At 42.4% G+C, this 15,282-nt stretch overlaps 1 protein-coding gene across 7 annotated transcripts in view; it reads right to left on the reverse strand.

Moving 5' to 3' along the window:
• Nucleotides 1–15,282, reverse strand: part of arhgef10l (Rho guanine nucleotide exchange factor 10 like) — a 252,583-nt gene that overhangs the window by 177,279 nt on the left and 60,022 nt on the right. For 5 of the 7 annotated variants that reach the window (XR_010001388.1, XM_062965943.1, XM_062965940.1 and 2 more), the window contains 3 exons: nucleotides 14,589–14,761; nucleotides 10,512–10,631; nucleotides 2,979–3,081 (listed from right to left, as the gene is read on the reverse strand). Coding sequence is in view for 6 of the 7 variants with exons in the window: in XM_062965943.1 (XP_062822013.1) it covers nucleotides 2,979–3,081; nucleotides 10,512–10,631; nucleotides 14,589–14,761 (396 nt within the window). In the remaining variant the exon portion in view is untranslated. The remainder of the gene's footprint in view (nucleotides 1–2,978; nucleotides 3,082–10,511; nucleotides 10,632–14,588; nucleotides 14,762–15,282) is intronic. The other 2 variants (XM_062965944.1, XM_062965946.1) reach the window with 1 other exon arrangement.

Here is a 15,282-nt window from a genome sequence, read left to right on the forward strand (position 1 = left end):
TCTGATGAGGAAAGTGATGAGGAAACGCCCGGGTTAAGGAGGGCAGCTGATAGTGATGAGGATTTGTAACTGGCATAAAATGAGGCTTGGGAGCAATTGCAAATTGCGTTGGGCAAGGTAATCTGGACGAACGCTTGGGATCTGTGTGGGACGCTTTCCTGAAGACTGGTGTGTTTTCGTGTGCTGATACGTAAGTTGTTTTGGAATTTGGGGTCAGACGGCGGGAGGAATTGTGTGGGCTTTTGTTTGTGCAAACTTGTGCTTAATCTCATTAGCTTTGACCTTCCGTCGTCTTCTTGACGGACGCCATCTCCTGCTTTGGATTTCGGACTGAACTGACCACGGCTTGATTTCCCCCTACTCGGACTTGGTGAAACTACAAACGTCTGCTTCTGGCTTGAACTACGGAAAGGAACTGGGTCTACTCTACTGCTTCAATCCTCGGCTGATCTGTGTGTATTGGAAATCTTGCCTGCTGTGTGGAGGAGTGACTCAAGTTACTCAAAGCACAGTGCTGGCAGCAGAGAGGAATCTGCTGCCAATTAATTGCATTCTTTTGAACACTTTGTTCCCCGGCTTCTGTTTTGTTTATCCCCAGGCTGAAGCAAGCTGTTTTGTTTTTTACCCGGATTAAACTCCGGTTTAATCCGGTTTATCTTTTGAACGTTTTTCCTTGCCCCTTTTTGCTTTTAAAGGCTAATACTGCCTGGCCCTTGTATTCTACGGGCATTTTGAGTTCTGTTATCCAATAAACTCTGTTATCTTTGATCTTGTGGCGTTCTGTCTTTGACATGTGATGTATTATTATTATTATTATTATTATTATTATTATTATTATTATTATCATTATTATTATATTATTATAATTGTTGTTGTTGTTGTATGACACAGCAAACAAGATAGATATGCTGGATTTCGTATCACAAAATCCCAAGTCGAACACTTCCCAAGTGTCTAGGACGGTGTGATGTATTTTCGGATGATCCCAGTCGGGTGGCCTTTTGCCGTTGGCAGATCGTCATTTTGTCAATGTCTATTGTTTCCAAATGCCGGCTGAGCTCTAGTTTGTCGTGCGGTTTTCTTGTACTGGTTTTTTTTTCTGCTGTGCTTTGATGAGTTTCTGATTTTTGACTTCAGTCAAAGGAGGTTCTTCACTTATTATTATTATTATTATTATTATTATTATTATTATTATTATTATGCCATGTCACCATGCTGTTCAGTCCTGGGAGTTATAGTTTCTCAAGGTCCATACCCTTCTCTGGGTGCATCAGCACTGGAGAATAAATACAGTCCGGACCCATTTTAAATTCTATTATTATTATTATTATTATTATTATTATTATTATGCCATGTCACCATGCTGTGCAGTCCTGGGAGTCATAGTTTCCCAAGGTCCATACCCTTCTCTGGGTGCATCAGCACTGGAGAATAAATACAGTCTAGACCCATTTTAAATTCTATTATTATTATTATTATTATTATTATTATTATTATTATTATTATTATTATTATGCCATGTATGCTGTGCAGTCCTGGGAGTTATAGTTTTCCAAGCTCCATACCCTTCTCTGGGTGGATCAGCACTGGAGAATAAATACAGTCTGGACCCATTTTCAATTCCATTATTATTATTATTATTATTATTATTATTATTATTATTATTATTATTATGCCATGTCTCCATTCTATGCGGTCCTGGGAGTCATAGTTTCCCAAGGTCCATACCCTTCTCTGGGCGCATCCACACTGTGCAATGAATGCAGCTGGACCTTACTTGAAATACCATAGCTCCATACTACGCGGTCCTGGGAGTTATAGTGTCCCAAGGTCCACACCCTTCTCTGTGGGGCTTATTGCTGAGAGTTTATTCCAGTCTCATAAGCAAATCTGGAAGTTGGCCACAAATAATGTTTCGCAACCAAGGGGGAGAAAAAGGGAAGTGAATTGAAGCTTAGAATACTGAAAAAAAAAGAAAGACAGACTGTGTCTATATATGTCGTATGTGTTGTGGTTCAGTCTGTTGATGAAGGGGGATTTGGGTTTTTGCAGGCTGACCAAAGCAATGCCTAAGAGAGAAATCTCGAAGGATCTGATGCTGGAAATGGTGAATTGTCAGAGAAACCGCAGGCTAGTGAGGAAAAAGAAACTAATGATAAGGGTGACCTTTCCGAGGAGTTCGAACATCAACAAGTTCCAGGTGTTTCTGACAGTGACTCAGAGGAGTCTTCCTTAGATAGAGATACAAGGTTAAGATTAAAGGTTTGCCCCAGACATTCCCTTAGGCTTGCTGACAAACGTGTGGGAACTCAAGGGCAGAGAAATGCTTTTTGGCTTGTAAACATGGGTAGATTTGGGAGAAACAGAGAGAGAAACAAGTTCCAGGTGTTTCTGGCAGTGACTCAGAGGAGTCTCCCTTAGATAGAGATACAAGGTTAAGATTAAAGGTTCATCGTCCCAGACGTTCCCTTAGGATCGCTAACAAAGGCATGGGAATTCAAGGGCAGAGAAATGCCTTTTTGGCTTGTAAACATGGGTAAATACAGGAGAAACAGAGAGAGATTTCAGACGAAGCAACGTTGATTCTTGGAAGCACATCTCCTGCTTTGTCTAAGGATTCTCGTTTATGTTCATGCCTGGAAACTATGTTTTGGATTTTACTCTGAAGTTCATGGTGCTTTGTCTTCAGGACTAATTTCCTATATCAGAGACTTGGATTTATATTCTGCAAATTGCTTTTACTTTTGGATTATATTGCTTTTCACTGAACGCCATTGCATTTGGATGTTTGCTTTCTTTACTGCTTTTTATTCAGACTCTTTAAACCTAGTCTGCTGTGGTGGAGTGTAAGTTAAGAGCAAGGTGAACCAGCGCTGAGCTGCAACAGTATGTCTAATGGCATTGAATGTCTGCCATGTATATGTGATCTGCAAATAAATAAATAGATGCTACACTGTTTTCAAGACAATGAAGGTTACCTGGTGTTTCTTTCTTATGCAGGAAGGTCCGTATCATGGCGATCTTGGTTTTCTCCAGACCGTCCTTGGTGCCGCTCTTGGCGGCTTTCATCAGCTGTGTCATCTGAACAGAAATGGAAAAAGAGAGAAATCAATGTCTTATTCTGCAAACACTATTGGTGTCAGGGTATTGTGTTTTGTGAAATGTTAAAATCAATCTGGGTTATTAGAAATGCCTTATGTGGTAGTTCTTCGGCAAGGCATTTCAGCAGTTATGGAGTTAATGAGAGTCTGCTATAATTGATGTATCACAGGACCAATGGGGTCAAGTTTGTTTTGACCGGGACTTTCTTTCTTGTTCCTGTGGAATGCAGAGGAGCAGTTGAGCAGTGTGCTGTGTGTGCATGAGTCGCTTCGGCAAGGGCACTCATGGAGAGAAGGACTGATTTGCTCTGTTTGTATATAGCCATGTAAATAAAGATATATTGCCGTTGGATTTCCAACCGAACCCTCGTCTGCTGGAGTGTGTTTGTCCAGTGCTGTTTTTTCCACACCAGGAGACAGTCTGGAGAAGGAGGTGAAGACCGGGATGGTGAATTTTTGGACTACACTCTGCTACCCATCATCCCATGACAATTTGTTGGGATTCTGCTTGGGACTTGCATCTTTCTTTCTCAGTCCAAGTTACCAAACCAAGAGGAAATCTGCTGGAAGTTTGAAGCAGCAAGTCAGGGTGAGCTCACGACTGTCAACCCTAGCTTCTGCCAACCTAGTAGTTCCAAAGCATGCAATGCGAGTAGATCAATAGGTACTGCCTCGGAGGGATGGTAAAAAGGCGGCCCATTCAGATATGCAGGCATGACACACAATCGGAGATGTCTATGACAACAGGCTCCTCAGCACGGAAAAATGGAACAAGAGGAACTCTCCGTGGCTGGAGTTCAGCATCGCCTCTAGACGCCAAAGATGAAAAAAGGGGAAAGACCTTTATCTTTGTGTATTATACGTTGTTGTTTCACTGTGTAATAGGCATTGAATGTTTGGCTTATATGTGTATTCTGTAATACTAATAATAATAATAATAATACTGTATATACTCGAGTATAAGCCTAGTTTTTCAGCCCTTTGTTTAAGACTGAAAAAGCCCCTCTCGGCTTATACTCAGGTGAGGATCCTGGTTGGCTTATATTTGGGTCAGCTTATACTCAAGAAAATATGGTACATTTATTATTTTTCTCTATTATTATTGGTATTATTACATGTATTATTTTTCTCTATTATTGTTGCTACTATTACATTTATTTTACTCTATTTTTATTATTATTATTATTATTAATACATTTATTATTTCACTCTGATCTTATTATTATTGCATTTATTTTACTCTATTTATTATTACAGTAGAGTCTCGCTTATCCAACGTAAATGGGCCAGCAGAACGTTGGATAAGCGAGTATGTTGGATAATAAGGAGAGATTAAGGAAAAGCCTATTAAACATCAAATTAGGTTATGATTTTACAAATTAAGCACCAAAACATCATATTAGACAACAAATTTGACAGAAAAAGTAGTTCAATACACATTAATGCTTACTGTATTTACGAATTTAGCACCAAATTATCACAATGCATTGAAAACACTGACTACAAAAATGCGTTGGATAATCCAGAATGTTGGATAAGTGAGTGTTGGATAAGCGAGACTCTACTGTATTTTACTCTATTTTTATTATTATTAATAATACATTTATTATTTCACTCTTATCTCATTATTATTATTATTGCATTTATTATTTTACTCTATTTATTATTGTATTATTTTCCTGTCTTTATTATTATTACATGTATTACTTTCCTCTATTATTATTAAAAGGATACATAAAGCACATTTACATAGAAGATGAGAATAATGATTTGATCAGAGTTAGACAATCTTCTCTTAAATTTGAGCTTTATGTAAATATTCAAAAACATTTAATCTACTGATGCTTCAATGAATGTCATTTTATTGGTATCTATTTTTATTTCTGAAATGTACCACCCTCGGCTTATACTGGAGTCAATGTTTTCCCAGGTTTTTTTGTGGCAAAATTAGGTGCCTCGGCTTATATTTGGGTCGGCTTATACTCAAGTATATACGGTACTTTATTTTTCTATCCCGCCACCATCTTCCGGCAGGGACTCGGGGCAATAAACAAAGTACAACAAATAAAAACATATTACAATGAGTAAAAACACATTAGGCAAAAAAAGAATACATTAACCATAAAAACTCATTTAGAGCATAAAATGAGAAAAAATAAAATAAAATAATCAGTTCTGAGTCCCTTCAAGGAGACAAAGCGGAATATAAATAAAGTGTATTATTATTATTATTATTATTATTATTATTATTATTTTATTGTATGACGCAGCAAACAAGATAGACATGCTGGATTTCATATCACAAAATCACAAGTCGAACATTTCCCAAGTGTCTAGGACGGTGTGATGTATTATTATTATTATTATTATTATTATTATTATGACGCAGCAAACAAGATAGATATGCTGGATTTCGTATCACAAAATCACAAGTCGGACACTTCCCAAGTGTCTAGGACTGTGTGATGTATTATTATTATTATTATTATTATTATTATTATTATTATTATTATATTGTATGACACAGCAAACAAGATAGATATGCTGGATTTCGTATCACAAAATCACAAGTCGGACACTTCCCAAGTGTCTAGGACTGTGTGATGTATTATTATTATTATTATTATTATTATTATTATTGTTATTATTGTTATATTGTATGATACAGCAAACAAGATAGATATGCTGGATTTCATATCACAAAATCACAAGTCGAACACTTCCCAAGTGTCTAGGACGGTGTGATGTATTATTATTATTATTATTATTATTATTATTATTATTATTATTTTAACAGACATAAATAAACCAGAATCAAGCAAACAGCAACTTGCTTTGTGGTTCGCAACAGGCTGCCAAACCATGGCTTCTTTACGAGGTTTAACAGTCAGGCATCTAACTAACAAACTACTGTCTCGTTTTGCATTCCTGTGCGAGCCCAGACTTTATTTTTATCCTCCTAATTGTGTGACTTCTCCAAAAAACAACAAAAAAATCCAATTTCTACGTCTCAATTTTGGGCCCTTTATTATTATTATTATTTCCATTCTGAAGGGGACTCAGGGCAGATCACAGAACATACATATGTGGCAAATATTCAATGCCGATTAGAGCAACGACAAGACAGACACCAGATAGAGGTATATATAGGCTTTCCCATCTTTTGGCATCTTTGGAGGTTATACTTGGTTCCGAACACTGGGGGGTGCCGAAGAGCTTTCTTTGTTCGGAAACTTCCTCCTTTTTCTGAGTCTAAATACCTTTCTGCTTCAATGTGGTTCCTATTTATCTACTCACATGTGTTTGCGAACCGCTAAGTAGGCAGAAGCTGGGCTAAAGGACAGGAGCTCACCTTGACTCGGGCTTCGAACTCTCAACCTTCCGGTTGCCAAGATTTATTGCCGCTTGGGGATTCACCTGCGGTGCTAAAGCCCGGAGGGAAAGAAGTCGCAATCACAACCACAGCCATTTGTTCTTTTTAAGTACATTTAGTTTATGCAAAGCAAGACAGAATGAGAGCAGCAAAGGACCGGATGAAATGGGAGAGCAGCTTTTGTTGCGCAGATTACTACGAGGATTGCATGAAAAATAATGCCTCCACCTTGGCAGTCCTGGTATGCGACAGGTACTGGCTTGTTCAACAGACTGTCCTCTACAGTTAGTTCCATTTGGCGGGAAGCCTTAGCATTGAACGGTTGTGTTGTTAAAGTGTGAAGTATGGAACCCTGCGCAGACGGGGAAGCCTTAGCATTGAACGGTTGTGTTGTTAAAGTGTGAAGTATGGAACCCTGCGCAGACGGGGAAGCCTTAGCATTGAACGGTTGTGTTGTTAAAGTGTGAAGTATGGAACCCTGCGCAGACGGGGAAGCCTTAGCATTGAACGGTTGTGTTGTTAAAGTGTGAAGTATGGAACCCTGCGCAAACGGGGAAGCCTTAGCATTGAATGGTTGTGTTGTTAAAGTGCCAAGTATGGAACCCTGCGCAGACGGGGAAGCCTTAGCATTGAACGGTTGTGTTGTTAAAGTGTGAAGTATGGAACCCTGCGCAGACGGGGAAGCCTTAGCATTGAACGGTTGTGTTGTTAAAGTGCCAAGTATGGAACCCTGCGCAGACGGGGAAGCCTTAGCATTGAACGGTTGTGTTGTTAAAGTGCCAAGTATGGAACCCTGCGCAGACGGGGAAGCCTTAGCATTGAACGGTTGTGTTGTTAAAGTGCCAAGTATGGAACCCTGCGCAGACGGGGAAGCCTTAGCATTGGACGGTTGTGTTGTTAAAGAGCGAAGTATGGAACCCTGCGCAGACGGGGAAGCCTTAGCATTGAACGGTTGTGTTGTTAAAGTGCCAAGTATGGAACCCTGCGCAGACGGGGAAGCCTTAGCATTGAACGGTTGTGTTGTTAAAGTGCCAAGTATGGAACCCTGCGCAGACGGGGAAGCCTTAGCATTGGACGGTTGTGTTGTTAAAGAGCGAAGTATGGAACCCTGCGCAGACGGGGAAGCCTTAGCATTGGACGGTTGTGTTGTTAAAGAGCGAAGTATGGAACCCTGCGCAGACGGGGAAGCCTTAGCATTGAACGGTTGTGTTGTTAAAGAGCGAAGTATGGAACCCTGCGCAGACGGGGAAGCCTTAGCATTGGACGGTTGTGTTGTTAAAGAGCGAAGTATGGAACCCTGCGCAGACGGGGAAGCCTTAGCATTGAACGGTTGTGTTGTTAAAGGGCGAAGTATGGAACCCTGCGCAGACGGGGAAGCCTTAGCATTGGACGGTTGTGTTGTTAAAGAGCGAAGTATGGAACCCTGCGCAGACGGGGAAGCCTTAGCATTGAACGGTTGTGTTGTTAAAGAGCGAAGTATGGAACCCTGCGCAGACGGGGAAGCCTTAGCATTGAACGGTTGTGTTGTTAAAGAGCGAAGTATGGAACCCTGCGCAGACGGGGAAGCCTTAGCATTGGACGGTTGTGTTGTTAAAGAGCGAAGTATGGAACCCTGCGCAGACGGGGAAGCCTTAGCATTGGACGGTTGTGTTGTTAAAGAGCGAAGTATGGAACCCTGCGCAGACGGGGAAGCCTTAGCATTGGACGGTTGTGTTGTTAAAGAGCGAAGTATGGAACCCTGCGCAGACGGGGAAGCCTTAGCATTGGACGGTTGTGTTGTTAAAGAGCGAAGTATGGAACCCTGCGCAGACGGGGAAGCCTTAGCATTGAACGGTTGTGTTGTTAAAGTGCAAAGTATGGAACCCTGCGCAGACGGGGAAGTCTTAGCATTGGACGGTTGTGTTGTTAAAGTGCCAAGTGTGCAGACGGTCGGTCAATGTGACTTAAGCAACGTGTAGACACTCAATTCTTGACGGCAGAAGTTGTCACCCCCAAGGGGATTCATCCAAGAATGCAAGCTGTTTGTGGCGATTGTGTCGATGTGAGTCCTGTGCGTCGTTGTGCGAGTAAGTTTCAAGATGTTGAGGTGGGAACATCTGACTTGCGTGACAAACAGAGTTGGACGGCCTGTGACAGCAACCACCGAGTTTCACAAGCAAAACGTTGACAGATTGATTCAGGACGATCGTCGTATCCCTCAGAGAGAAATTTCAAGCATAATCGGCATTTCACAAGAACGTGTGGGTCACATTATTGCTTTGTTTGGCTATCGGAAGATCTGTGCACGATGGGTCCTGCGAGACGCCGGTTGCGGAAACCGAGTGTCAACTTCTTCCATGACGGCTTCAGAAAACTTGTTCATCTGAACCAATCAAGGAGGGCATGACAAAATGGGCGAAAATTTTTGGGAAACCGATACAATTGGATGAATGGGGGAAAAAACTGGAATATTAGGCTCAAATTTACTTATGCAACGGATATGAAAGAAAATTGGGTTAAAATATTTTATAGATGGTATTGGACACCACAAAAAATTGCAAAATTTCATAAAAAGACATCAAACAAATGTTGGAAATGTGGAGAACAAGTGGGGACCTTTTTTCATTGCTGGTGGACATGCCAAAGGGCTAAGGCCTATTGGAAAGAAATTCATCAGAAAATTCAAAAGATGCTGCAAATTAGAATAGATCTGGATCCAAAATATTTCCTCCTAGGGATGTTAAATATAGAAAAAAGATAGAAACAAGGAAATCCTATTTAATTACCTTACTACCGCAGCCAGAATGAATTTTGCCAAACACTGGAAAGATAAAGAAATGCCAGAAGTAAGAGGTTGGATTAATAAAATCTGGGAAATAATGAACATGGAGAAATTAACATATTTATTACAAAATAGCCAAGGTAGACCGAAAAAACAGACAGACTGGGAAATGGTCAAAAATTATTTGAAGGAAGAGGAATATAATGTGATTATTTAATAGAACATAAGGTCTACAAAGCAACGAAGAATGTAAATAGAAGGCAATACGCAACATAGAGACACTAGATAGAAATGCTTGAGAAAAAGATTGTGAAACTGTTTTCATATAAGATACTGTGCTTAAGAGGGAAGTCCCTTTTATGGAAATGTTTTTTCTTGTTGTATTTTTTTTCTTTCCCTCTTCTTCTCTCTCTCTTGTTTTGTCTCGATTTGTTGTTGTTTTCGATTTTGTTTTCCTGTTTGGTATCATTGACATTAATTTTGGTTTTCTCCCTTTTCTTCTCCTCCCCCCCCCCCCCCACTTACTTTCTGTTATATTTCGATTTTATTGTAATTTTATGTGGAAAGCATTAATAAAAATTAATTTATAAAAAAAGGGGAAAAAAAGAAAAATGATGGGAACTGTGAGACGTCGGTTGCGGAAACCGAGTGTCGACTTCTTCCGTGACTGCTTGAGAAAACTTGTTCGTCGTTGGCAGAAATGTATCCAATTGTCTGGTGATGATCTCGAAAAGTAAATAGTGGTTGTTAAAGAGCATATTCTCAGGATTATTTCTACGTTTGATTTATTAAAATATTGAGAGAACTGTGAGATGCTGGTTGAGGAAACTGAGTGTTGACTTCTTCTGTGATGGCTTCAGAAAACTTGTTCATCGTTGGCAGAAATGTATCCAATTGTCTGGTGATGATGTGGAAAAGTAAATAGTGGTTGTTAAAGAGCACATTCTAAGGATTATTGCTACGTTTGATTTATTAAAATGTTGAGAGAACTGTGAGACGCTGGTTGAGGAAACCGAGTGTCGACTTCTTCCGTGACGGCTTCAGAAAACTTGTCCATTGTTGGCAGAAATGTACCCAATGGTCCGGTGATGATGTGGAAAAGTGAATAGTGGTGGTTAAAGAGCACATTCTAAGGATTATTTCTGCGCTTGATTTATTAAAATACTCCTATGCAAACCCAAGTAACGAAGGTGGAGACATTACTTTTCATTCAACCCTCGTCTAAAGAGAGGATCGATTTCAAGGTTGTTGTGTTTTAAAGGCAAGGGAAGAGTACCTTACAGTCGTAGCGTTGCTTGAGTTCCTGCATGTCTCTCCCCCCGACTCTCAAGGCCAAGATGTCTCTCTTGGTCCTGCTGTATCTCTCCTTTAGCCTGTGGAGGTCTGGAGAACGCGGCTGAGAACCCCCAAAAAGCCCAAGAAAGGAAGGAGAGAGGAAGGAGCGAGGGAAGAAAGAAGGAAGGAGAGAAAGGCAAAGAGATCCAGGTAAGCAGCAGACAGGCCGAGCCAAGACTTCAGGCAAAGACACAAAAAGCATTGGCAAGACGGGTTAGCAGCAGTGTTAGTTAGCAGCGTCCCTCCAGATCAGTGGTTCCCAAGCTTATTTGGCCAGAAAAAATACGACTCAGTGCCCCTTGGAAAGGGGGGCGTGGCTTAGAGAGGTGGGCGTGGCTCCTGCTCAAGAGGACGGGGCTGAGCCTCTCCCCTAGTCCAAGATGCAGGGCTGGGAGGGGGAGGTGGGTGGGGCTGGAGTGGTCGGAGTTACGAGCTCTGAGTCAGGGCTGAGCTTCTATCCCTGTCCTGCGGTGCCTGCCAAGACACAAGGGGCGGGGCTAGAGGAGGGGGCGGGGTCTCTTCCTAAGTGCCTGACAAGGCTGAGCCTCTATACCCCGCCCCCATGTTCTAACAACCGCCTTGTGGGAGGTATATAGAGGCTCAGCCCTGTCTCGTGCTCTTGGGAAGAGGCCCCGCCCCTAGCCCCGCCCTTTAGTCCTAAAAGGCCTCTCAGGAGAGCTATAGAGGCTCAGCCCTGTCTTGGGCTCTTGGAAGGAGGCCCCACCCCCTTCCCTAGCTCCGCCCTCTGTGTCCCAACAAGCGCCTCAGGAGAGGTATAGATCCTCAGTCCTATCTCAGGCTCTTGGGAAGAAGCCACGCCCACTCCTCTAGCTCCGCCCTTTAGTCCTAAAAGGCCTCTCAGGAGAGGTATAGAGGCTCAGCCCTGTCTCGGGCTCTTGGGAAGAGGCCCCGCCCCCTTCCCTAGCTCCGCCCTCTGTGTCCCAACAAGCGCCTCAGGAGAGGAATAGATCCTCAGTCCTATCTCAGGCTCTTGGGAAGAAGCCACACCCACTCCTCTAGCTCCGCCCTTTAGTCCTAAAAGGCCTCTCAGGAGAGGTATAGAGGCTCAGCCCTGTCTCGGGCTCTGGGAAGAGGCCCCGCCCCCTTCCCTAGCTCCGCCCTCTGTGTCCCAACAAGCGCCTCAGGAGAGGTATAGATCCTCAGTCCTATCTCAGGCTCTTGGGAAGAAGCCACGCCCACTCCTCTAGCTCCGCCCTTTAGTCCTAAAAGGCCTCTCAGGAGAGGTATAGAGGCTCAGCCCTGTCTCGGGCTCTTGGGAAGAGGCCCCGCCCCCTTCCCTAGCTCCGCCCTCTGTGTCCCAACAAGCGCCTCAGGAGAGGAATAGATCCTCAGCCCTGTCTCGGGCTCTTGGGAAGAAGCCACGCCCACTCCTCTAGCTCCGCCCATGTCCTAACAGGTGCCTTAGGGGTTCAGCCCTGTCTCCGGCACTTGGGAAGAGGCCTGGCCCCACCCCCAAATACATCTGTGGCCATCACCGCCCCCCTGGATCGCTGCAGCGCCCACCAGGGGGCGGTAACGCCCACTTTGGGAATCACTGCTCCAGATGTTTGGACCTCCAACTCCCAGAAGTTCATCAGTTTGTCCAATGGCCAGGAACTCTGTGAGCTAGGCTAGGGCTGAGTTTGGGATCAATTGGCTAAGGATGCACCAATATGGGTTGCTGTAAATTTTCCGGGCTGTCTAGCCATGTTCCAGAAGCATTCTCTCCTGACGTTTCACTCAGCAATCAGCTTAGAAGGCGTCTGAACAGATAACCTCAAGATATCTCTACCCAACCTACATCATGGGATGAACACAGTAGGTAGCTGTTTCTTAAATGGGTGGCTCAGTAATATTTAATGCAGGTGTTGCAGCAACTACCAGAGGATTTTTCTGATGGGTCAGAACATGAGGGGGATGATGGGTTTCAAAATGAGGAGTCTGTGAGTTACTGGCAGACGAGACCAATGTTGTGGATTTCTGTGCTCATTCCCAGGCAACAGGGGAAAGTGTACGTTAGCCTTAGGCCGATGGGAAGTGTTCTTGGGAAATTAGATTAGGCCTGAGAACACAAGGAGTGAAAAACAGACAAACGAGACATTCTCAGAGAATCCGAGATAAGACCTCGAAAGCCAGGTGTCTGAAGAAATACCCTGTTTCCCTGAAAATAAGACATTCCCAAAAAATAAGACCTAGTAGAAGTTTTGCTGAATTGCTAAATATAAGGCCTCCCCCGAAAGTAAGACCTAGCAAAGTTTTTGTTTGGAAGCATACCCGGTGCCTGCCAAACAAAACACCAGAGCATGCAGGATTGGTAAATGGACATAATAATAATAATAATAATAATAATAATAATAATAATAATAATAATAATAATAATAATTTTATTTTTATACCCCGCCTCCATCTCCCCAGAGGGACTCGGGGTGGCTTACATACCAGTTGTATATGGAAATAATGGAAATAACAAGAAATTCTTGACAGGAGTCACAGTTTGTCTGCTTTAGTTATATTGGTTTGTGATGACAACTACTGTACAGTATAGAATCAATGTTCATTTTTTTTGTTCTACAATGAATATGAATTCTTCTTCATGGAAAAATAAGACATCCCCTGAAAATAAGACCTAGCGCATCTTTGGGAGTAAAAAATAATATAAGACACTGTCTTATTTTCGGGGAAAACACGGTACTGCGGATTTTGGGTTGTCTTGGCTTTATGTACTTTGGCATTTTTGTATTACTGCTATTTTGTACTTTCTATTCTGATCCTTTTCGACTTGCCCTTTTCCCCTTTTTATATGTTTTATATGGACGTGTTGTGGTTCAGTCTGATGATGAAGGGGGATTTGGGTTTATGCAGGCTGACCAAAGCAATGCTGATGAGGGAAATCTCAAAGGCTCTGATGCTGGAAATGTTGAAGGCTCTGGCTCTGAATCATCAGAGAGGCCGCAGGCTAGCGAGGAAACAGAAACTAGCGCTAAGGATAACCTTTCACAGGATTTAGAACATCAACAAGTTCCAAGTGTTTCTGGCAGCGAGTCAGAGGAATCTTCCTGGTGGATGAATGGCATAAGCACTTTGCATTGTTTTAAACTTTGTATATTGTATTTTATGACTGTTTCAACTGTTATAACGTTTTAGTTCATTGTATATCAGTGTAACGGCATCAATTGTCACTTGTAAGCCGCCCTGAGTCTCCTCGGGTGAGAAGGGCGGGGTATAAATAATTGAAATAAATAAATAAATAAATTCCTTAGATAGAGATACAAAGTTAAGGTTAAAGGTTCATCGCCCCATACGTTCCCTTAGAATCGCTAGCAAATGTGTGGGAACTCAAGGGCAGAGAAATGCTTTTTTGGCTTGTAAACATGGGTAAATAAGGGAGAAACAGGGAAAGATTTCAGACAAAGCAACGCTGATTTTTGGAAGCGTATCTCCTGCCTTGTCTAAGCTCATGGAAAAGGATTCTTGTTTATGTTCATGCCTGGAACCTGTGTTTTGGATTTTACTCTGAGGTTCATGTTGCCTTGTTTTTCAGGACTAATTTCCTATATCAGAGACTTGGAACTTTATTCTGCAAATTTCCTTCACCTCTGGATTTACAGCTTTTTTGACTGACTGCCTTTGCATTTGGAATATTGTTTTTTTTACTGACTTTTTTGCATTTGGATGTTTGCTTTCTTTACTGCTTTTTATTCAGACTTTGCTATCTTTTATCAATAAACTGTTTAATCCTAGTCTGCTGTGGTGGAGTGTGTGTTAAGAGAAAGGCGAACCAGTGCTGAGGTGCAACAGGACGTGATGAAGAGGCAATAATAAAAAGGAAAACTAAAGACAACCTCAGCAAGTATGGAAATATGTTTCGGGGGAGAACCACAACTCTCGCATCCTCCTGGCCAACCCTTTTTGGGAGCTGTAGTTCCCCCCGGAAGAACCCATCCCCACACTTCCCACATGGATGCCTTTTCCTCTTCTTGTCCTTCTGGACAGTATCAATTCCCAGAAATGCAACTACCTTTGGCTGGAAGGAGACCTTCGGCTTGGCCGGTTCCGCCTCCAGCTTGTTCTCATCCGCAGAGTCTTCGCTGTAGCTTTCGAACTCACTGGAGCTCCATCCTAGATCCTCAGCCTCTTGCAGCTCCTTGTTGTCGTGAGGGACATCCTCATAAATCAGGTTTCTGTCCGAATCTAGATGGAAGGACATGGTAGTGGACTTAGTACAAGGGTTAGAAAGGAGCGGCAAAATTGAATAGTGGAGAGATGGTTGAAGTTCAGCCCTTGAAATGGGTGCATCATAACAGGGAAAGAAAGCAGGAAAGAAAACAGATGATTAGAGAAGGACCTAAAAGGAGGAGATACAAAATGAATGGGAGGAAAAAGAGATACTAAACTTAAGAGATGTAGATGATTGTCTTATGTTGCCTTTTTGTTGGAAATCGAAACACAGGTTCTAATAAATATAGCAGAGGAAAGGATTTGTTAGGATGTTGTTGGGTTCCCGCTGAAGTTGAGGAAGCAAGAAGTCACCTTTGCGCCCTTGCTTCAGGTAAGCCTTGACTTAGATTGCACTAGAAAGTTGAGTGTGTGCTTGTCTCCTGTAGTTAAAGGCTAGCTGCTCTGCTAGGGATACCAGAAAGCTGTGTGAGTGTTTGTTTAAGCCAATGGCAGTTGGGTTCCCTCAGAAGTTGAGGAAGAAGCCACCTTTGCTC

Source organism: Anolis carolinensis, unplaced genomic scaffold (genome assembly GCF_035594765.1).
Source record: "Anolis carolinensis isolate JA03-04 unplaced genomic scaffold, rAnoCar3.1.pri scaffold_15, whole genome shotgun sequence".
Taxonomy (NCBI): Eukaryota; Metazoa; Chordata; class Lepidosauria; order Squamata; family Dactyloidae; genus Anolis; species Anolis carolinensis.